The sequence below is a fragment of the Berghia stephanieae genome, chromosome 3 (assembly GCF_034508935.2).
Source record: "Berghia stephanieae isolate SIO BIC M18660-M18661 chromosome 3, UCSD_Bste_1.3, whole genome shotgun sequence".
Lineage (NCBI taxonomy): Eukaryota > Metazoa > Mollusca > Gastropoda > Nudibranchia > Aeolidiidae > Berghia > Berghia stephanieae.
In genome coordinates, this window is record NC_088362.1 from 93006261 (window position 1) to 93031260 (window position 25000).

The 25000-nt window shown below is 33.3% G+C and overlaps 1 protein-coding gene across 1 annotated transcript in view; it reads right to left on the minus strand.

The window, feature by feature from the left end:
* LOC144968850 (uncharacterized) overlaps nt 1-25000 on the minus strand; it is a 37020-nt gene that overhangs the window by 10615 nt on the left and 1405 nt on the right. The window contains exons 2-23 of the mRNA XM_078907601.1: nt 22642-22951; nt 21970-22326; nt 21081-21205; nt 17786-18353; nt 17125-17176; nt 16480-16752; nt 14539-14709; nt 14003-14108; nt 12434-12601; nt 11391-11592; nt 10270-10439; nt 9745-9944; nt 8549-8597; nt 7010-7171; nt 6306-6359; nt 5952-5999; nt 5407-5471; nt 4703-4786; nt 3822-3929; nt 2923-3146; nt 1969-2106; nt 411-473 (exon numbers count right to left, since the gene is read on the minus strand). Of these exons, the coding sequence (XP_078763727.1) occupies nt 411-473; nt 1969-2106; nt 2923-3146; nt 3822-3929; nt 4703-4786; nt 5407-5471; nt 5952-5999; nt 6306-6359; nt 7010-7171; nt 8549-8597; nt 9745-9944; nt 10270-10439; nt 11391-11592; nt 12434-12601; nt 14003-14108; nt 14539-14709; nt 16480-16752; nt 17125-17176; nt 17786-18353; nt 21081-21205; nt 21970-22326; nt 22642-22945 (3691 nt within the window). The 5' untranslated portion in view covers nt 22946-22951. The remainder of the gene's footprint in view (nt 1-410; nt 474-1968; nt 2107-2922; nt 3147-3821; nt 3930-4702; nt 4787-5406; nt 5472-5951; nt 6000-6305; nt 6360-7009; nt 7172-8548; nt 8598-9744; nt 9945-10269; nt 10440-11390; nt 11593-12433; nt 12602-14002; nt 14109-14538; nt 14710-16479; nt 16753-17124; nt 17177-17785; nt 18354-21080; nt 21206-21969; nt 22327-22641; nt 22952-25000) is intronic.

A 25000-nucleotide genomic window follows, 5' to 3' on the forward strand; every position in this document is an offset into this window, starting at 1 on the left:
TTTAGCAGAAAAAAAAAAAAAAAAAAACTTTGCAGAATTCCTTTTTCTATTTTTTTTTTTCAGAAAGAGGGCAAGAGGTTTTTAGCATGGCGAATATAAAAATTAGTCATCAAGGGTAAACGATCAAATATCAGAACGTGAATAAAAAGTAATAAGTGTAATACTAAAGGTGAAACCACAATTTAAAAAAAAAATTAATTAAATTACAGAATAGACACTACACTGAGCCTTAGTGAACCGATGCAGTCTATATCACATTACAGCACTGATTAAGAAATGAATTAAACGTCTTATAACCTAATATCTCTTTATAGTAGTAATTCAGTGGGTTAAACACATGATTGCATTGTGATATTGTAAAGTAAAATGGTGTAGGTGAGTGAAATACTGCACACATGAAATAAACTCACTTCTGAAAGAAGTTCTGAGCCTTTTTCCAATGGTAAAGCCATTTAAACTTTTGGTCAAATGCCCTAATAAATGGTCCAAGATAGAATTGAATGCATTATTTTGTGTTGATAAGGATGAAAAGTTTGAAAGTCAAGCAATATTTTTTTTAAATATTCGTTGAAAAGCAAATGCGATTAGATTAAAAAATTGAATACATAACTATATCATTTTCATACCCAATGACTGGTAAATGCAGACGCTGACAAATTTTCTTTTTTAAATTCATTTTTCTTTCACTTAACAAATTCAGGTAAAGACGAATCCATTCAGGCATGGATGTGAAAGTTAACAGATTTGTTGGTATTTTTTTCTACCAAATAATGACTCAGATTTAAAAGTCACATTACTTTATTCTGATCCTCAGACCTCTTACATGGTTTATTAAGACATTTGTCTGCTTTGATTTCCCGGATGAAGTCCTGAATATCACTTTGATAACTATTCTTATTTTCACATAAGCCATAGTTTATTTTCTTTTACGCGGCAAGATGTTTAATTAAAATGGAACTTTGATTCAAGTCAGAGACCATTTCTGGATTAATTACTTTTCTCATTCCTGCAGCCACTTCATCACAGACTTACTTCATCACAGACTTTGTGTGTAATATGGATAGTCTGTATTGTTGTCAATACATTTTATACTCATTATTGTTTGGCATTTAAAAACTAACTGAAAATCGAAATGTAATATGATAAAAAGCAAATGGAGGCTAATAAACACAAACTGACACAGTAGCGCAATTTAGTGATTAATTAAGCTGTTTAGTGAGAGCTCCAAATTTACAAGAGTCCTGAAGATTTATAAAGCAGATATATTCTGGAAACACAAACCAACATTCCAAAATCATGAAAGTTTAAAAGTAAAAATTGTTTGGGCCTAATTTGAAACGCGTGGATGAAAGAACCTTATTAGACATGGAGAAATTCTCAAATACGTCAATCATGATGAAAACATTATTTAAAATGTATTAAGACTAGAAACACTTTGATTTGTATCTATATAAACTTTAAATATAGAGAGAAAAAAAAATCTTTGTCAATAAAAATTAAAATTAAATGCTGTCACCTCTTGATAATGTGCCTGCTAGCACCAAAAGCATCTAGGAAATGACGGCATTGATATAGAACTCGTTTATTGGGGAAATCTTGTTACTATGAAGAATCCCTGATTTCAGGCGAATGGAGTGATTTCAAAACCGAAAGTAACATTTTATTCATATTTAGGGAAGTGTTCCATCCCTTAGTTTAGTAAAGTGAGGGATATTGATCCCAGTGACTTTATCAAGTAATGGAAGAAGCTCATTGTTGGATTTCCATATATAGCAGTTTTATAGTTGACTTTTCTAATCATATCATTTTGTAGAGTCATTCTAAACATGAAACCGAATTTAACTTATTTTGTGAGAGTTTTATAGCCGTATAAAGCTGTTTAACTCAGGACGAATATATCAATTGCTGAGCAATGCAGTGAAATTAATCTTATAAATATTAAATTGTAGCTTGTCTGAATCATCTTACCTGCTGGATAACTGCGCCTACTATTACTGCTCTGACTCCTGACCACTTTTTTGTTGTCCCTTGGAGAACTACTCTTAGAAGCCTGATGGGGAATCTCAATTTTATTTGTTTGACGGCTGGCAGTTGGCACCATAGACCCTGTAAAGCAGTATTAAAATATGAATATAATCTTTACAAGAACCTGATAGCAAAAGATATAAATATAAATATAAAATATAAGACTGCAAAACGTAATTGACCTATTTTTTTGTTTGTTTGTTTGTTTTTAGGTGTTTAACGGCGCTTTCGACACTATTTAGGTCATTTAAGCGCCCGACCTTTTTTTTTTTTTTTTACTCATTTTGAGAAAAACTAAGATGCAAACTTAGGATTGTTAAGTATAAATTGAGCCAAAGGCCTCAATCTTCAGCCTACAATAAATCAAGGTAGTTATTAGTTGAGAAGGAAAATTGAACATTCATATATATAATACCAACTAAATAGTATAAGCATCTTGTATAACAAACGTGAATCCAATCCAAATGATGAACTGTGATCAATCCAAATATCAATATATGAATAAAATCTGTTCAAATACATAAGGGAACTAAAATTGATATTATTGACAAATATCTAAAAAATGTTACTTTTCATTTTCCATTTCAATCATATTTTGTTTCTGAGAGAGGATAAAAAATTAAGAACAAAGATATATTTTTCCTTTTTCCTTTTTATAAAATATAAAAGAATGCAAAGATTTTAAAATATCAATTTCCAATTCGTGTGGATATTTAGGCCACTCTGGCTTACACATTCTATCTTTAGTTTGAGACCTTTTAATACGACTTTCACTCAAAAGTCATTCCAGAAAGATAGGCATATCATACTCTGAAATTTTCAAACTCCTTGAAAAGTCCAAATTAAGGATATTGACATAGCCATAAATCACTGTATTAAAAAAACAAAACATCTTGCCTCTGTAACCTCCAGAAGAGGTTCGGGGTAAATCTGTCCCATAGAACTTGCGTTGTAGTTTTGGAGCAAATTCCTTTCCATTGGCCATCGACTCCCTCAATTTTTGAAGCTCCATCTCTGCCTTCATGATCGGTGATTGTTGACTTTCACCATAGTCAGATTCTGGAGGTGAATAGTCTTGGATCTTACTCCTCGGCCTTTCTTGTGAAGAACTGTGATATGCTCTATATATTAAAACACAGGAGGGAAACATTTTCTTAAAAACAGAACATGAATCATTTTGCTAACGAAGTCTTGCATATTGCTACAGGCAGCATCAAATCCAGTTGTTTGACAATGAAACAAAAAAAAGCAGATAAAGTACCAAGGATCTTTTCCGTTCATCATGATTTAAAATCTAACAGCCGATTGGTTTTCTTGTATAAAATAGGACATAACAATCCTAAGCTATAAGAAAATACTTTTCAACAATGGGTATCGCATAAACCTTAAAATATTATATAATGAGTATAGTCAACACAAGTAAAAACAAATAACAAAAGCACCATTTTGCGGCAAACATTAATTTTACCACTTTATCTGCCACTCATTTTAAAGACAACACAGATATCATATGTTCTTAATAAATCTTGATTAATGAAAGTGCGAATTTTGAGTTAAATCCATGCATTAAAAAAAAAAATTTAAAAAAAGAAACATGTGTTGTAAACCAAATAACTTTTTCATCTCTTACATTCAAACTTAATCAACACTAATGCAAACCGCAAATAGATAAAATTTCTGGGCATTCTAAATCATCATATATCCCACATTTCATAAAATCAAACCGTCACCCCTTAAAGCAGTTATTGTTTCAGGATTGGTAAAAAGGAGTTTTGAGAAGCTAAATGGCTACATACCTTTCCACGTTACTATTTTCAGGCCCTCCTCGTCTTGTTGCTGGGCTTTTTCTCTGAGTTGTGGACATGCTTTGTAATGCCTCTTCAAAATTTGTTTTTGTTGGAGAGCTGTGTTAAATAAATTTGTTTAAAAGTTTAAAATAAACAAAGAAATGATCATCTTAAAATAAAGTTTTAGTATAAATTATTATTTGACATCCAATTTTGATATATATTTATATTAATTCTTTTGTTTTTTCTTCATTTCATTCTTTCTACATTTCTTTTCCCTGAAAGTTTGTTGCCTGAAACCCTGTCAGGTGCATTACCATCACCACTGTTGCATTATGTGAATCATGGGTGAAAGCAATAGCCTGTCCAGCAATGAAAGACTGAAAGAAACTTGATTTTAATTCTTGTTTCAATGATGCCCTATGTAAATTGATAACTTCTGATTCACTTTGATCTATGAAAAATCCATAAATCACATACAAGGGGTCTTTTTACAATATTAACCATCCCATAACTTAGTAATCGCCAACATTAAGAAAATATACCCTATATGAACTAAACTGCTTAATCCAAGGTCAAAATACCTGGCAATAAATAGAAATGAAATGGGACTTCAGGTTTTGACCTTTTTAAATTTCAGATCTAACATAAGGAAAAATGATGATATGTGATCCATCGTCTCAAATTGATATTATGTCAGGGTGATTTAGATACTAAAAATCAAATTCTTGTCAAATATATGAGATCTGAACAAAGTTGAGGTTTTATTGAGGAGGCAAAACGAAGATTTCAAATTTCTTATTTTAACTTTAAAATCACATTTTTGACATCTCACTGCCATATTACCATTTTGAGGCTATTGACCACATAGGGGGTTTCAAGTGTCTCACCTTCTGGCCATGGTAAGGTCATGCTTCAACACGTCCTTTTCATGAATTAACTGCTTGTTCTCCAATTCAATTCTAGACAGTTTGCTGAAAAAAAAACAAAAAACATGCTACTATAGATATTTACTTTGAACTATGAATAGTTGTAATAATGAAAAAGCTAGACAGAAAAGATGGCTTGTTTCTTTTTTCTTTAAATAAATCTATGGAGAATCTCAAGGCCATGTTTTTCTGTTAAAAAAAAAGAAAATATACGCCCTGTAGCGTCATTCGATGCCGTTGCCGAGGAATTCCAAGGAGGAAGATAAATAATCCATCAAATGATTCAAATGGGATTAATAATCTTGCCCCAGGGGAAGAAGACCAAAAGAGCCTGAATCGGGTCTTTCACCTCGGATCTTAACACTGCAATGTCTTAACCACTCAGCCACCTCGCTCCCTTATTGTAAAATAAGCTCAGAATTAAATGTGCTGGCCTAAAATATTTGGAGAGAAAGAAAATATGTGAGTAATGAGTTAAAAGATGAAAACTTTCAACAGGAAGACAGCATGGAGAAAATGTAATAAAATACATAAATTGGGGTGAACAAATTAAATTAATATGTGCTAAATGTTCATTTCTAAAAACGTAACTATTTCAAATCAAATGATTGTTCTGTTAAAAAATATTTATCTTTGCAGATTCTCTACTGAAACAAAACAATCACCTGCTGACTTCTCGAAGTTCCTTCCTGGCCATTAACAAGCTCTGCTCCTGGTCTTTATAGGAGTCCTGTGATAAGTCAATAAATTGGTGTAGAAATATTTACAAATAAATAATTAAAATAAATATGGTAATTTATATGACGTTTTTCAATGGATGGGTCTAAACGTCTCATAATGTCTATTTAAAAACAAGTCATTCCAATGTCACCAAAAATGACGGGTTCATAACCCATTAGAAACTTTAGAACAAGAATTGTATATTTGTACTCTGACTGCCTTACCAGATAGTAGGTTGCACCGTTTTATATGAGTTCAAAATACCAATGGAATTTTTATTTTTTTTTCATTATTAGCTTCTTTTTTTTTTTCACACAACTTAATGTTAGCTTGTGACCTTTTGTTACTTTTGAGGTGACATGGCTAATTTGTGTTTGACATGTAATGTTGTTTCCTCTTTGCTTCTAAGATTGGCGATGAGATATGGTAAGGTTTTAAATAACAAAAAAATATGTTTGACAATGTGAGGACTTTCACCATACACACTTACCTTTAAAAGTTCTTGATCCTTCTCCATCATCTCATATTTTTCCACAAGCTGCAAATGAAGAAGAAGAAAAAAAAACACATGTTTTTGAAGTTTTTTCGATAATGATACTTAAATTCTTTGATGTCTAATTGCCTAATTAATTATTGAGGGAGGGAGGGAGGGAGGGGGGAGAGAGAGAGAGAGAGAGAGAGAGAGAGAGAGAGAGAGAGAGAGAGAGAGAGAGAGAGAGGGAGAGGAGAGAGGGAGAGAGAGAGAGAGAGAGAGAGGGAGAGAGAGAGAGAGAGAGAGAGAGAGAGAGAGAGAGAGAGAGAGAGAGAGAGAGAGAGAGTTGTTGTTGTGAGGTTTTTACTTTACCTTTCTAATTGTAAGTTTTGCAGCTTGCAGAGAATCTGTTAATTCTTTTTCTCTCTGTTAAAAAAAAAAAAAAGAAAAACAAAGTTTTAAAAAGGGTTAGGATATTTAAATTAACGGCATAAACACTTACAAAATAGCAATTATGTGATGTCAATACACGATTTGAAACTTTTTATATGTACTACAAAAATTACTAATTCCTGCTGCTTTTCTAAATAAATAAATTAATATATAATAATAAATAATTGAATAAATAATCAGATAATCCATCCAGTTGTGATAAAACTTAATTTTGAAACAAATTTAGGGTCAAACACTTGAAATATTTCTCCTCATATTTCTATTACAGTTTACAAAAGATGAAGGAAATTTAAGCCAAAATAACAAATGCAAAACAGGAGCATTTAAAAAACATACTCAAGGTACTTTTTTCTTGAGACCAAAAACTGAAAAAATGGCAAATCTTTTGATGCAATATTAAAGGGACTATCCTCATAATAATAATTTTTTAAAAAGAACAACAGCAAAACAGTAATTAATGCATTGTAAATTCACTTCTATCTAATATTTGTAATGTTTTATCATTATGATGGTATACTACATTTGAATAGTGAACATCTGTTAAATAATTTGCATGCATGGACTTTATGGATAACAAAAAGCTTCATCTCGCTCATCTTATCATCGAATCATTAAACACACACCTTGTGAGCACTCTGTAGAGATTCTGCAGTTTGTTTGGCTTTGATTTCCATGTCAGCTGCAGAACAGTCTCTCTCTTTGGCGTACTCTGTCAACTCCTCCAGTCGATTGTGAAGGGTGAGGACTTGGGACTGGGCAGTCTCATAACGTTCTGTACAATCAGCCTAAAGGAGTAAAGGAAGGTGAAAGATAATAATAATAATAATAATAATAATACTTTATTGCATCCCAAAAAGGAAATTTTTTGTACAGACGTGTTATAATTTACACATAAGATAAAAATACAATGGAAATAGGATGTATATATATAAAAAAGGAGCAGCTCTATAACCAGAGCTGCGCTTTATAATATGAATAATTTCAAACACTGTAAAATAGTTAAAACTGTCACTATAAATTGAAAATTGAAAAGATTGCAAAACAAATAAATTAATAAATTAATATTTATATTTTTTTAAAGTAAAAATGAGAAATAATTATATAAAATGATTATTGCTTGTTGTTATAAAGCCTAATACTGGACGGCAGAAAAGATTTTCGGTGTCTCTCTGTTTTCGTTGAAATAGAGAAAGGGCGACCACTTCTTTCTGACATAATAATTGATGGTCTTAGTGGATGATACTGGTCATTTAATATTTTAGTTATTTTATTTATACAAAATTTCTCGTATAAAAGATCTACATCGTCAACATCATTTATATAGCGTTTAATGGATTTTTTAATATTTGAATTTATTTTGTTCCTTTCCACTGCTAAGCAATTATATATAAATGGGAAAGAAGGTGTACGTGTGTGTGTGTGTGTGTGTTTGTAAAATTGTTGTCAAGGTCCTGATACCAGGTATTAAAAATGAGTAAGCAGGTACTGGTGCAAATTAAAGCATATTGATACAGTGCCCAACAAAACAGAGAGAAAAATACAGGAAAATATTGTGGAAGATCAATTTTTCAGAAATGAAATCTTTTGTATTTATCTGCTTTTCCCTGCATCATGTATAGGATTTCAGAATCGGGCATTGATAGTTCATTGCAAGAGATGCTGGTGTCATAAATTCACACTTGAAAAAGACTGATACAAACAACCAAAGAGCATTTGCTCAAACGCCTCTGGATTAGCAACAACATTTAATGAGACATTGGAGGGAGGGCAAATTGACTATTATTCTTAATTTGAAACATGAAATAGTGTGCAATTTTTTACCGGGGCTTTAAATTTTTAAAATGTTAAAATAAACGAAGGAAAGTACAAAATTTAAGAAACAATGACTGCTTGTACACTTGTGGTATCAAATTTTAGCATCTGGGAATACATAAATGTAAATTTTCAATAAAAATAACAACTCACAATAGCAACCAGGGCATCAATATGTGAAGTAAAAAGCTTCTATTTGGTCCTTTATATCTAAGTGGTGCCCATAAATTGAAGTAGAATGAACATTTTGAAACCTTTTACAAAGTTTTAAAGATCTGGATCGTCTAAAAATACAATCATTTTAACAATATTTCTAGAACAGCCCTTGTTGTGATATCAACACTACTTACTGCTCTCCTTTCGAGTCCCTGTATTTTTTGTGTCAGTTCTCGAATTTCTCTGTTGAGATAAAATATGAAAACAAATATTTTTTTTAAAAATTAGATCAACAGTAACTAAAGACCACAAATAATATAACATTGGAAAATGAATTGTATTTTTTTTTTAATAATACATATTCAGAAATTCAGTGATCATAGTTTCAAGAATTATTTTAATACATTTTTTTTTAAAATTCAGATTCACAATGCCTCAAAGTGAGCTAGGGTTAGGTGACTTGCTCAGGTTTACATAGCATGGCAGGGAATCAAACTTGGTACTCTCTGGGAATGAAGTAAAGACCATAATGCTATGCCACTATGCCCCCAAAATCAAAACAGTAACTTGATTAAGGGGCGGTTTGGGTCTAATTATTAGGAAAATCATTCAAAAATTTGATTTTGAGATTTTGGTGGAAAATTATATTTTATTAGCTTAGAAATAATATAATTGAAGTCCAAATTCTTAAAGTGGACTATAAAGGCACGAAATACACAGTTGAAAATGGTACAGGTAGTAAGAAATGTGTGAAAAACGGGAAGCCATTTTGCTAGTGTCTCAATATGTCATTTTTCTAAGGGTATGGGAAACTGTGTCAAACGTTTCTCAGAATCTATTCAATGAAATTGTCTGAAAATTTCCACAGTTATCACAGAGATAATGTATTATGTCACCATAGTGAGATTTTTTTGATAAGATTTGTGAATTTTAACTTATAATCCTAAATCTGAATTTTTTACATCAATTTTGTCATAACATTTTGATTCTCAACTTTGTAATGATCTTTAAAAAATTCCATAAGCTAAAGCCATAAAATCTCTCTATAAAGACACACTATGGTACAATGTTGACAAGAGGGAAGAATATGGAGGTCATTCCTTCATTAGTTTTTGTGGAACGTTTGCCACAAGATTGTTATATTTTTTTATGTCAGACCCCCAAATTAGATCGCAAAATGGGTATCAACACAGATCATTAAAATTTTTCACCATAAATGTTGTTTTTTAACCTATATTGACGATACAGAATGATTAAAACCGCCCAATATAGGTAATTAAATTTTTTTTAGAAAAGACCCAAACCGCCCCTTAAAATGGTAACTTTATTCAAGCCATTATCTTGGATGAACAAAACAAGGTTGTTATGGATATGATAATATTTTCCCCACATGTTTTTGTCATGACATGTATCTTCCAAGTCTTGACATCGCTGACGAAGCTCAGAATTCTCAGAGGTCAAAGTTGCCGCATTCAATGAAAAATTTTGAGGGGGAGTGTGGCGTGAAGGCAGCTCCTCTCTGTCTCTGTCTCGAGGTGAGTGATGGGAGGAAGATACTTTTTCATATGATTTACTGGATTTAGGTGAACCCTGGAAATTAAATAAATATAGATTAAATTAATAACAGAGATAAAATTCAAGAAGAAACAAAAAAAAAAAAAAAACAGACTTAATTTAAAAAGGGAAGCAATAATTTGTTCGCTCCAACAATAGTTAGCCTTCAGACAAAATTTTCATTTAAAACAATACCGTCAGACCACCTTTCAATTAAGATTCATTTGGAGAATAATAGGTTTTCAAATCTTATCATTTAAACAATACATCAGCTAATAGAAAACAATTTGGGGGAAAAAAATAAAAGACTTGCTTGACATAGATTTTTTTTTTTTTTTAAAAACCTATATGATAAGCTTACTTTATGTTTAGCCTTGGCCAGTGGCATGGGACTACTGTAGACTCCTCCCCTTAACTGTTTGTCTTCTCCAAATGACACAGGGGAAGCAGTCAATGATGTATCAGCTGGCCTGGCTGGTGACTTCAACTCCTTCTCAAGAGACCGTTTAACTGGTGTCCGATCATATAGACCTTGAACATCGGAGAAATGTCATTTCAAATAAGATACAGGTGTATGTTTTTCAATGTATGTAACAGGTTCAACATGTGATTGTGATTAAATCACATATTTCACAACATGTAAATATACCAGTGGGGTTTTGAGTTTTTGTTGGGTTTTTTTTTAAAGGAAGAGGGAAAGGGAGGAGAAATTAATAAAGAGGGGAAAAGGGAATAAAGAGATGTTCTTTTTTATCTTCATAAATAGCATCATTAAATACAACCACAGTTGTGATTGAACAGTTTTCTTGATTGCAGCAAAAAAAGACTAAGATGGCATTATATCTAAGGATAGAATTTATTAAACTTTTTTACAATAAGCACGGATCACTCCCATTCCATCTGTTTTACTTATTATTAATAGAAACACTTGAAAGTCAATTTCCTGCCTCCTTCCCATTTCAAAACAAATAGTTTTAATGAAGACAAAAAGCCCATAAAGCATGATTTCATGTGAGAATTTGCTTTGTTAACATTATCATTATTACAGTGAGTATTAGAATTGTAATTGCTTTTATTATTATTATTATTATTATTATTATTATTATTATTATTATTATTATTATTATTATTATTATTATTATTATCATTATTATCATTCTTCTTCTTCTTCTTTTTCTTCCTCTTCTTCTTCTTCTTATTATTATTATCATTATTATTATCATTATTATTATTGTCTTTATTATTTTCAACGTTATTATTATCATTATCGTCATTATTGTTAAAATTAAATAAACAGTAAAAAAAAACAAACGGAAAAAAAGAAATTAATAAATCAGTTTCAAAAACATTGTTTATTATTAACATTTTTAATTGACAAGAAAAAAATAAAACTAAAAGAAGGGAAATAAAACTCCAAACCAGGTCTTCATTCTCTCCCAAATACTGCTAATATCAATAACATAAGAACAATCCAAGACTTACTTTCTTCATAGCAATCCGAGTCTTGGACACTGCGGAGAGGGTGACTGGACAGTGGGGGTGGATACCTCAGTGAGACAGGAACACCATCAAGGGTTATACGACTGGCATCTCTGTAGACAACATTATCCTCCTGGCCAGATGACAGTGATGGGCTGGATTCCCGATCTACATCATGCCTACCCAGGGATAATTCCTCCAACATCTAAGACAAAACGATTTTTTAACAAGGGAAAAGGGGGGAGCACTTTATTATAAGACTCAAAGCTTGACTGAAACCAGGCATGTTTCAAGTACTAAATTGCAAGCACAGATTGTAATGATTGGTTCAAATAAAGGACACAAAATGAAACCTATAACATATGAATGGTGGAAAAACGTATTGAACTGCATCTTATTGTACTGACATGAAAAAAAACATAAATAGAAAGTATCACTAACGTTCTTTCAAATATGTAGGAGTTCAGATATCCTTGTCTCGTGCCAAAACGAAGTCAAAGAAATTTGGTATAAACATCATGAGGCAAATTGTCTTTTTAGTCTCTTTTGTAATTTCCTAAATTTTGGAATGTGACTTACCAGACTAATATTTCCCCCACATTATTCTTGTTTTACATTTTTTTGTAAAATGTTAAAGCATGAGCCACGGAAGGCTGATGTATCACCAATAATTCTTTAATGTTTATTTCTGTCAACTCACCAATTTTTCACTTTCCTCCTTCAGAGCCATTAGGCCTATGGAGCCAGAGTTTATCCCAGTTTCTATAGCTTGAAACAGACAATAGCAATTGCTTGCTACCCTTTGAATATGACACTAGACTATCGCAAAAAACTTGCCACCTGATCTAACAGACCCAGCTATCCAATCACTGCTGGGTGGACAGGGGGATCAGAAAAAATTTCAACTGCACCCGGGATCTTGGTCCCTTTGCATGTGAAGCGAGTGCTCTACCAACTGAGCTATTGGGACCCCCCTTTCATTTTCTTACATTTAAATTATTCTAATTATATCTAATTGTATTTATTCAGGTTCAACGCCAACCCACCTCATTGTACTTGTTGAGCCTGTCCTTGAGCGTGTCCTGTTGCTTACTGAGTTCTTGCTTCATGCTTTCTTGCATCTCCTGGAGGATACGCTGGTGCTCAAGGTACTGTTGCTGCTGTTGAGACCGATGTTGTTCCTCTATCATTTTGAACATATCATGCCAACTCACCTGCAAAAATGATACATGAAAATTATTCATCCAAGTCAGATAGACATCATTGAGGATTTATTGAATACTCATGAAAGACAGAATGAGTACTGATTTGACAAAAAGCTGCATAATTTGCTGAAACTCCAATTGAGATTTGAGCAAAAGATATTGAAAATAAAATTTTCATCAGAATCAAAATTGCTATTCACTGCGACCATTTTCAACCAACAAACCACTTGTTACGACTGCAAAATACTGTTATTGAGTTCATTGTTATTACCCATAATAACGGATTACATCACTTATTAGGGATGGGAAATTACTCTATTTTAGATGACTTCTAAAGAGGAAAAAACTTCAACCTGCTCATCTTTCCCTCTAACCATTGTTGGTTGACCTATGAATGAAGTAATAGCACTTTTAAAACTAAATCTACTTCATTTTGCTCTTTCTTACTTTAAGTTCATTAATCAAAAAAAATGGCAAATAAATGATGGAAATTAAAAAATAGGATCTTTGTAGAGTATTTTGAAAATACAGTTAGGTCTCTCTAATCCAGAAATCGACAGTCTGGAAGTCTCCATTATCTGGACAGGTTGCCTGGTGATGGATTTTTTTCTTCTTCAATTTTGGGTACAAATCATTAAAATATATAGAGGAGTTATGACTCTACAATCCGAACATCACACCTTCTGTTCGTCTACTCTAGTTCAATGCAACTGACAAACAATTGAAGTATAATCCGATTTAAAGCGCTTTGTGACACCCAATTTTAAGGTCAGGTGGGTAACTTATTTGTCTATCCAGTCCAGTCCAGTCTAGTCATGTGCAGATAGCCCTTCCTCCTAAACAAATGTGGTGATGCAATGTGTGAGCATCAATCATGTGTGACCTGTCAGTTTACATGATCCGATAGACATCCATCCTACCCACATCACTTGATATTGATGTCATTGGGCATACAAAGCCTATTGTTTTCCATTAAGGTAGAGATAAGTCTTTGGTGGGCATTTGAGTTTGTGGCCTCTGAATCCCAGATTAAAGAAATTGAAGTAATACAAATGAACATCAGCAAACACATGTGAAAAAAAATATATAACAAAACAAAACAAAGTAAAGAAATTAACAGAATTAACATGAACAATTTTTTTTAATAAATAAAAACAATTCTAATAAACAACACATTTACCAATTATGAAACCGGTTGTCTTACTGTTGTTTACTTAAATGACAGGCTTAGATCACCAGTTTGCGATGTCTCCGTAATCCAGACAAAATGCAGGGAACCGAAGTAGTCTGATTATAAAGATATGGCTGTATATGACTGCACACATGTGCGCAAATGTAAAAATGAAAAAAAAAAATTAAATGAATGTACGTGGTAGATATATATTTAAGAATAAAAACAGTATGTCATACCTGTTTATTGACAGAAGAAGGAGAGGAATTGTGCTGTCCCCTATCCAATAATGAATAACGGGTGGATATACGGGATGCCTCAAGGCTCGATACTGAGTCATCGTACCTAAAAGATACAAAACGTAATTATGATCAAATCTTATATAGCACTTTAATTCAGAAACATGAGACAAAGACCAATATATATTCAAGGCATTTTGGTACTTTCATTTAAATAACATTGTCACAATGTATAATCATTTGCCTGAAACGTGATGCCGAAAATGAATTTATGGTAAAATTATCAAAAATACGAAATTTTACTTTTTGGCACTTGAAGAAACTATATCCAGTGTTCTCACTAAAGCACAAACTTGATCAAAGTTTCATAATTGTTTTTTCTATTTATTTTTTTAATGTAAATCTGTATCTCCCAGACTGAGTCTCATTTGAAATGATGGGTTACATTTGTTTAAAAAATCATCTGCGATCCATAAGTCCAAAATATTCAATCTGCAATGCTTTCGAGTACAATTAATAACTTGAGCATTTCTCACCGTGAATACAGATTGCTCCTCCTAGACGGCAAGTATCTGCTACTGTCATTCAAACTGCTGCCTTTCAAGATTGAAGGAGAATATCTTTCTGATAATAATATATCATCGTGCTGTGACCTTGACAATGAAGGAACATCATTATAATAACTACTGCCATGACTGCGAGAAGACCTGTGTAAAGAAGAATAAATTCTATAGATAAAATCTGATATGCCATAGATTTTATTTTTTTTAGTCATAATATAGTATAACTAGTCATTACACCTTTAATAACATAATCATCCTTTCTCAGGTTGGATTCAATTGTACTTTAACCAAACAGCCCGCAGATGTATGAGGTCTAAATGTAGGATGTGTGAGCACCTTTATGAAGACAAAACCATTGCATTTCCGGAGAAAGTTTGGACCATCACAAGATCTTTTACTTGTACAGAATGCAGCCTTGTGTATGCCATTAGATACACACATTGTAACACATGTTATGTTGGCAAGACAGGGAAAAGATTGGGAGATCGTTTTGCGCAGGATCTATGGGAAATTGCCAACAAATCGGAAACAGCTATGGCCCGACAATTCAACCTACCTGGCCATCATGGCACCAGGGCCGCTCAAGTTTGTGTATTGAAAGTCGGCTACACAGACCCTATATCCCATCGCAAACAGAAAACACATCTGATTAAAACCCTTGGATGTTTAAACCCCCGAGGACTCAACACAAGTATGGAATATCGCTAAACTATCGCCTCTAAGGTGTTTCTGACTTCTCTATTTCTCAGGTTTATGTTATTTCATTCATCGTTGGAGTAAATGTCAAGATTAGTTCACATTCACTCTATTTCTTAAGGATTGCTGTCCATTCGTCGTGCTTCTGGATTATTATTTTCACAGCTATATTGGATTTATTGCAGTGGATACATTTTACTTTCTATTCTACCTGCAATTTCCCTTTTTTTTTTTTTTTTTGCACCTTATTTTATGCGTTGTTTTAAATTCCGTTCAATTTGGAACTCCTTAGTTACACATCGAACACTCTTTTTTTGTTTACTTTCCAAAGTTGTTCTACAACAGAGAGGACCTACAAAATGTCTCTGTCATCAATCTGGAATCTAGTCATGTATTTATGTTTTTAATGTTGGCTGAAGAAGGGTATTGAGCCCGAAAGGTTCCGTGTTGAGTATTTCGTTCCTTTTTAAAGCTGTTATATTCATTTTTGTTTATTACTTTTTACAATCCACAGCTTCTAGCAGCTTAGTATCACTCAAACATCATATATTTCTGTTTTCAACAGGAGCACAGTAACTGCAATCAGAATCCTGATTTATTGAATCCCAAGTCGCATTACTCTTAGTATTATCTACGTGAAAATGGTTTGGCCTTCGTTGTCATCAGACAAAAAAATTGGGGAGTAAAATTTGAAAGCAAATCAGGTTGGCTACAAAATGGTTAAGCAAATGCTACAGAATAATGCAATTGAAGATACAATGACAAAAATGTTGCTAATAAAATATATTATTAAAGCAGAAATATGCTTTATAATATTAATGTTCTGAAGAATGTATTATAAAGCTCTTCAAAGGAGAATAAATACTATATGAGTAATCTGTTAGTATATGTATTTTAACCTTTTAACCTTTTTACAAAAATGTTCAATGATTTCAATAAAAAGAAATGGGAAAATGATTCTGACTCAAAGTAGCCAAATACTTTTTCAGTTAATCGTACAACATTTTATTTTTATCTTACATTTATATCTTTTTAACCTAATATTTTGTTCACAAATCAACAGATTTTGTTTTCAGATGATAATTATTTAACATTTTTATAATCCTTTACTTAATGGATGCATATTTATCACATGAAGAGAGAAGAACTTCAGAGGCTACAAAATATATTAAGCTTTGCAATGAAAGACATGAAATGATAATAAGCCTATTACTTTACCTTGACTGACTGGGTCTTGAACCAATATCAGCACCCACAGTCGGATTAGTTAGACGATTTCTGATGCCTGCATCATCCAAGTCAAATTGACGTCTACTGTCTCTCCCCTCCCCTTCTAAGGCTTTCTGGTCTTCGGTCTGAGGGTTGGGAGAATTACCTGCAGCATTGTTATTATCATTTATGTTACTGTTATTGTTCATATTCATCTCAAATCCTTCAGACTCAGATTTGCTGTCAGCACTGTCAACTTTGTCGGGCTGAAGCACATATAATCTGTAAAAAATAAATAAATAAATAATTTTTAAAAAACAAAATGACACTAACAAGGAATCAACCAGATGACAGAGAGTAAACAAAAATGTGAAAAAATTCAAACATACAAGATTTTGTAAAAGCTCTCAATGCCCAATGTCATGGAGTGTTGAAACAGAAAAGAGAAAATATCATGTGTTTTAAAAAGATTTTTTATTAATAATAATCTGCCTAACCAATTCATTAAATTCATCATTGAAACAAATTAGATTATATTATATTCCTTCATGGAATGACTGGACGACAACATCTGATGATACAGCACAGAAAGAAGGAATTTCATTTTTCTCTGATGACACACTTCAATTTCCCTATATTGTAATAGATATTTACCTTTCTTTATCCCTCTTTCGTTTTGATTTCTTGACAGATGAAAATTTGGTATCTGAAAGATATAATTTTTCAAGCTTATCATATGAATTCAGAACAGTGGTAGAAAAAAAAAAATACTAATCAAATCATCTCTACCAACAATAGTTGATACAAGTGAAATTAAATTCATAAAAAGACTTTAAATAGACTATGAAATCTCACAAATCTGATGCATTTTTTTCTCAGGATACTTGGCAGAGTGCTGGTAACGAAATAATTTATTCTTCAAAACATAATTTAATTAAAATTCACCTGCATCATGAGCTGTTCAACTTGATATTATTCAAAAACGTTTCAAATGAAATATAAAATATTGTAAGTTGCATGTCAGATCAGACATTGGGGATTGCCAGACAGAATGTTCGATTCCACTTCAGCTTAATTTTCACAATAAATAAAGAGATCAAGTTATGTCAATTAACTAAGATAACTGATCACCAGTGAAAAAATGTTTTAAAAGGCCCACTTACTAACTTCATCGATCTAAAGCAACTTATTGTTGCTTAACAGAAAACACCATACCAAGATCAAAAAGATAATAAAATGTTTTAAGTTAAACAACTCGGGTAGACTAGAGACAACAAGCATTTAAATTTGTGAAAAAAAATCTTAATTCATTTACCGCTCTGATGGACCCGTCCTCCTTCTCCATCACCACCACTACTCAAGACATCTCCAACCACATCCTCTGTATCCCCAACAGTAAGCATCTCAGGACTGGTCCCAGCTACAAGATCAGCGCCTGACTTTTGCAGACTCTGAATGGCCTTGCTCACTCGATCCATCTCAGCCTGTATGTTTATTTTTACGTCATCCTCTGCATTATCCATTATCACAGGAATTCCTTTATCAGTAATGAAGACTTGCTGACAATGGTGAACAATGTCAGCATCTTCGTTCATATTGCTATCCGCAGCAGCAATGATAGTAGAAGCTGATCCATCTGGAAATGACTGATACTCAAAATTCTCTGAGACATTTGAGCTGCTAACAGATTGCTGCTGTACATCCCTTGGGCTATTTCCTGCTTTCGCAGCGGCTACATCATTACGTGGAGATGAAGTTGATTGGGGCTCAGTTTGTTGGATGGAGCATTGAGATAGTGACAATGTAGGGGAGTTGGACTTGGCAAAACATTTTATTTGCTCCCCAGTCTCCAAAATGATGCATTCTTTTACCCCTGGCTTAACCTGGTGAATACATCAATATAGGTAAATATGATCAAAACAGATAATGTGGTGAAAAACTGTATATGATATGTCATAGTCATATGGAAATATCCTGTTTTTTAAAAACACACACACGGACACACGCTTTTTAAAAAAAAAAACATATATGAGGCAGAGCCAAATCTATTCATTTTCATTTTAATTCATCTGATTGATAAATATAAAGAGTGTAATGCCTATTACATAATACATGAGACTAATTCACATTTTATAAGAATGTTATACAAGGTTTCGAAAAAATCTCATTCTCTTTGCACTATGCCTATGTCATTTGCATTTTATGCACTGTCATATTTGACATGATCATTTGTAAATTTATTCTGGGTTTGATGAAATCGTATACATTGTGTTTAAAAATCATTTTCCATAGCAAAAGAAAAAAGAAAAAAATAAGTTAGTGTGAGTGTGTCAATAATTATTTCCAATATTTTTTTTTTTTACCTTACTACACAATGACCTGTTTCCATACTCTATAATAAAACAAGAACATTATCAACTTTTATAAGTTAGCAATTTCATGGGAATTATTAGTTATCAAATTAAAAAATTTATGTTTAACAATAATATCAAATAGTCAATGTTATAAATTAAATATTATAATACAATAATCCAGAGACGCCAACTTTAAATTTGGCTCACAGGAGTTTCAGACACCACTCGTAGGAATTTCAATGCCGAAAGAGGAATTTCTGCACACAAGAAAAAGGAATTGGAATGGTATTTAGCATTGTGTTTACATTTTGTATAGTTCTAAATAGATAACTGATTAAAATTATATTATGATACATAAACACATTGCCAAATACAATCCCAAAGTATCCTTATTTCAAATGAAGTAAAGCGCCAAAACCTAATGGTAGAGATTGTAGTACTGGTGGTAGTGAGGATGATGTGGTGTTGGTGGTTGTAGTGACAGTAGTAGTGATGGTGAACATGTGATAGTGGTTGTTGTTGTAGTAGTAGTGGTAGTGATGATGATATGGTGGTGGTGGTGGTGGTGGTTGAAGTAGTAATTTGAGTGATGATGTCGTGGTGGTATAGTGGTTGTAGTAGTTATGGTCATAATGATAATGATGTGGTGGTGGTAGTGTTGTTGATGTGGTGGTGATGGTGGTTGTAGTACAAATGGTAGTGATGATGATGTGGTAGTGGTAGTTGTAGTAGTGGTGGTAATGATGATGATGTGGTGGTGGTTGTAATAGTAGTCGTGGTAGTGATGATAATGTGGTGGCTGTAGTAGTAGTAGTAGTAAAAGTAGTAGTAGTAGTAGTAGTAGTAGTAGTAGTAGTAGTAGTAGTAGTAGTAGTAGTAGTAGAGTAGAAAGTATAGTAGTAGTAGTAGTAGTAGTAATGATGATGTAGTGGTGTAGTGTGTGATGTTGTAGTAGTGGTGGTGTGGTGATGTAGTAGTAGTGTAGTGATGATGTGGTGGTGGTGGTTGTAGTAGTTGTGGTCGTGATGATGATGATGTTGTAGTGGTGGTTGTAGTAGTAGTAGTAGTTGTACTGATGATGATGTGGGGTGGTGGTTGCAGTAGTAGTGGTAGTGATGAGGATGTGGTGGTGGTGGTTGCAGTAGTAGTAGTAGTGATGAGGATGTGGTGGTGGTGGTTGTAGTAGCAGTGATAGTGATGATGATGTGGTGATGGTGATGGTGGCTGTAGTAGTAGCAGTGGTGGTGGTGCTAGTAGTATTAGTGGTAGTGATGATGATGTGGTGGTGGTTGTAGTAGTGGTGGTAGTGATGATGATGTGGTAATGGTGGTTGTAGTACAAATGGTAGTGATGATGATGTGGTAGTGGTGATTGTAGTAATAGTGGTAGTGATGATGATGTGGTGGTGGTGGTGGTGGTGGTTGTAGTAGTAGTGGTAATGATGATGTGGTGGTAGTGGTTGTAGTAGAAGTTGTGGTACTGATGATGATGATGTGGTGGTGGTGGTTGTAGCTGTAGTGGTAATGACGATGTAGTGGTGGTGATGATGGTGTGGTGTGGTTGTAGTAGTAGAGGTCGTGATGATGATGTGGTAGTGGTGGTTGTAGTAGTAGTGGTAGTGATGATGAGATGCTGGTGGTTGTAGTAGTAGTGGTATTGATGATGATGTGGTAGTGGTGGTTGCAGTAGTAGTGATGATGTAGTTGTGGTGTTTGTAGTAATAGTAATGATGATGATGTGGTGGTGGTGGTTGTAGCAGTAATGGTAGTGATAATGTGGTGTCGTGGGTGTAGTATGGTATGATATGGGGTCGTGGTGTAGTAGTGGTAGTGATGATGCTGTGGTGGTGGTGGTTGTAGTAGTAGTGGTAGTGATGATGTGGCGGTGGTGGTTATAATAGTGATGATAGTTGTGGTAGTGGTAGTGATGATGATGTGGTGGTGGTGGTTGTAGTAGTAGTTGTGGTACTGATGATGATGTGGTGGTGGTTGTAGTAGTAGTGGTAATGATGATGTGGTGGTGGTTGCAGTAGTAGTGGCAGTGATGATGGTTGTGTAATACTAGTGGCAGTGATGATGATGTGGTGGTTGGAAGGGGGGAGGGTTATCTTTGGAACAACTTGACCTCACCGGAATTTGACGGAAGTTGCCCAGAACCCGGAATTTTTAGCTCCAGACCGGGGTTTTGGCATCACTGAATCATCACTAGAGGAGTTGTAAAAAAACTTTATTCAAGTTTTTAAATATTTGTATTTACCTGCCTACAAACTTTATAGTTGCCAACATTAATTGGGTAATCATTCAGAGGGGACTTTGCTGCAGTGGCCAGTTTGCTCATCTCTTCATCCTCACTGCAATAGCAGGGTTCATCCTGCTTTGGGCCTGTGGCGAAAAGACAAATAAAGCTTGTTTAAGAAGTTAAGTGGCTCTTGGGACACCTTTAGGTCATATCTGAACAGGAAAACAAAACTGAAATATTCTAAATTTATCTGCACCCTGAAAAATGCATATTTCAAAACTCATATAAAAGAACATTATGTATGTTAAAAAAAAAAAAAAAAACTCTAGAAGAATAGCTATTGCCGACACCTGACAGATTTAAATTAGGTATACTTTAATCTTTAATAAATAATAAACTAAGATTTCAATTTGAAAAATAGCTTCTCGCTTGATTTCAAACTGTGAAATAAATATCTAAAAAATTAAAATATTTTTCAACATTTGTTTTATTTCCTTGTTGACCTATTAAATTTGAGTTTGAAGGTCATCATGCTTCTCAAAAACTACATTAAATGAGATGTATAATGCATACTGTGTATTTTTCACACTGTTGGTTTATCATAAACCTTGAACATAACATAACTTCAAAATATAGATAGACAAACTTTGAATATGAAAGTACATCGTCATAACCTAAATAGACTACAAGAAACTCAGATTTCTTTCACAATGCCAAAAATTTATTACAGTTTCTTTCATCATAAGATTCGCTTTAAACAGCATAATTTTCACTAAATCTGGAGTTTTAAACCCCTTATATAGTCTCACATTGTGGTAATAACAAATAGAGAAAAACAATCAATATAAAGAAATAAATTGCTTTAACCTATTGCTACGATTAGCTGGTTTATTACTTAGACCCTAACCTTCTATGGCCACATGGTCCTCCTCACTCTCAACCATTTCTTTTCCAAGGCCTTTGTTTTCATCAGCAACATCCTGACCTTCATCGTCACTGGCCAAATCCACATTATCGAGACCAGGAAATGTTTTAGTTGATGCTAATGGCTGCTGGAAGAACTCATCGACTTCTTCATCAGCATCTTTCTCCACCACATCTTTGTTGGATTCTTCTTTATTGGACATGATACTCTGAGATGCTTCAGACTCTGACCCTAACTTTTGCTGTTCACAAGAATTATCAATTTCTTCTGACTCTCCCAATACTTCCGTTTTTACTGGAGTCTCATCACCAACAGTATTACAATCGCAGGCTTCCTGATCTGAAAAAAAAATATTTTTACCATAAAGTTTTATTTCAAAATAAAACAACAACGAAAATGATGAGCACAATGTGATAAAATATCAGCTCATGATAAAATTATAGAATAAAAATTTTGATGTCATGCAGCAGTTAAGCCTTGATTACTAGGTTATGCTATGGGTTTTAAACTTCAAATTCTTGTATTTCAAACCAATAATCAGCAGAGAGAAAATTAAAAGTGAGAGACTTAAAAGAATAAGAGTAAAACAATTCCAGACAGTATCATACTGACTAAACCACAGCAAAGTGAAATCATTTTAATTAAAAGACCTACCCTCTTTTGTTTTGTCCAATTCTTCATCCTCAAATCTACAATCAGCTGGTTCCACATTTCCCGTCAATCCAACTTCTACATCTGCTGAGTGATGACTTGTGGCAACATCTCCCTCTGGATCCGATGTAGCAGAGGCAGAAGAAACTTCTAATTGGATATTGTTACTGTTGTTTTCAGTTGAGTTTGTTGGAAGCTCACCAGTTTCTAGCTCTTGACTGTTACTTCCATCATCCTCTTGCTGCTCTTCATGTTGTTCTTCTGTTGCTGTTCTATTTTGTTCACCAGTTCCATCTAACACTTCCATGACCAACTGAGAATTAAATCAAATCAAATGATTTTATTTTTTTAAAAATGCTGATAAAGAGTAATACTTGAACTTCAATAAAGAATTGGCAATGAATAGACAAAGTGAAAAACAATAAGATTAACAACCGGGTTGGTCCCTGGCCCCAGCATTATATTTTTTGGATAAGGCATTTTACACACATTGCCCCACTTTTTCTGAGTACCCAGCTATAGGGAAAGACTGATGTTGCAGTGTGCTAGAACAAAATAGGATATCTAAAAGGTGATATATCCCAATATAACGTGATAAGAGAAGTAGGGGTAAGTGTTGTGATAATTTTGTGTCAGGAATACTAAGAGAAAATGCATGTCATTATGAATGAAATATGTGTGTGTGTGTGTGTGTGGGGAGGGAGGGGGGAGGGGATTCAATAGAAGTTGCAGGACATCTTTTGGACTTGCTGTGTAGACGACAAAATGACTATTTTTAAATAATGGGTGTAAGTTGCGACCCATGGTCTAATTAACATTACAGCCACAAACCTGATCTTCATTAGCTGGTTTAAATATTTTCAATTCTTAGAGGCAAGGCATTTAAACATTAAAAATGGAAACAACCGAAGTTTGTAAACTAAAAATAAACTGTCCTTACATACAAATGTTAATAATCACATGAATGATCATGAACGAAAATGACAAATTGTGTAGACTGTAGAGAAATTACTCTAACCAACCATTCTAAATCCTTTTATTCAAATAGCATGTCGAATATATTAAGTACGCAGAAAAGCAGAGTAAAGTCTATATATAATAATTCTAGAAGGTTGAGTGATGTCCACTGCAGGACTTGTGATATGATAGTGAGAGAGAGAGAGTGAGAGAGATAAAGAGAGAGAGAGAGAGAGAGAGAGAGAGAGAGAGAGAGAGAGAGAGAGACCCAAGACCCTCAAGTAACAACCTGATTTTGCTTATATTCTAGTGTGAGACTTAAAAGTGGGAAATCTCCACATATTCACTGTTGATTAGAAACAAGAGACACTGTCATAATTGAATCTGATTATACTTTGAAGGACTCTGAGTGAACACTAGATAGGACAGATTTTCATGATTTTAAGGCCAATTAGTAAAAAACAAAACGCTCTTGAGTTTGCCACAATTATTTTCATGACCTTGAACGTAAGGTCACTTACCTGATTACTGCAATAAAGTTATTATTGGACTATAGGTTGGTTCAAACTTTATACCACAATTTTGTAAACTGACATACGTTTTATAATATTGTATCATTATGTTTATACACACATATATTATATTCTAAAATTTTCAACAGAATATAAAATACAATTTCACAAGAGATTGAAAAAAAGAAAAATTTAACAACAAACCCATAATGCATATAATATTGTCAATACAGGAGGGAAGTATTTAAAACCGACATTCAGTACAATTTCAAAACGCTCAATCGTCATAGTCAAATTGTAAAAAGGCTAATTCTTTATCAACTGCATTTTAAAATGAATTGAAAGAAACAGAACTTTTTGTTTCAAAACTTAGCTTATTCCAGAATGGAATATGAAGGAATTTTTACGTAGAGACAATGAACATCTAGTGATAAAAATTTTATAATTATCTCCACGAGTGAAAGTAATTGGCGAATAATCGAAAAAGTGTGGCTTTAGATTGTCAATGTTATGAACCAATTTACAATTTACAATCGTATTAGATCGCTCTTTTTCATCCATATTTCAAGGATGGTATAGGATAGGAAAAACTGTGACCAAAACACTACAACCCAACTGATAATTGAGCATAATTCAGAGACAGCTTCAGGTTCAACTCGAAAAGTTTTACATCAGGTAACTGAAAATCTCTGTCATACGTTATAAGTATTATTAAGCATAAAACAGATTATTTATAGAGAGAGAAAAGTACAGTTCACAGATGAAACCGCTGAAATCAAGGAAAAATAGATTATTATGACATGCTTTGCACATCATAAAATCTACATATAACATAAATATCTAAATACCTAGATGAGATTGAGACATATCATTTTCAGGCAGTAACGTGTCTT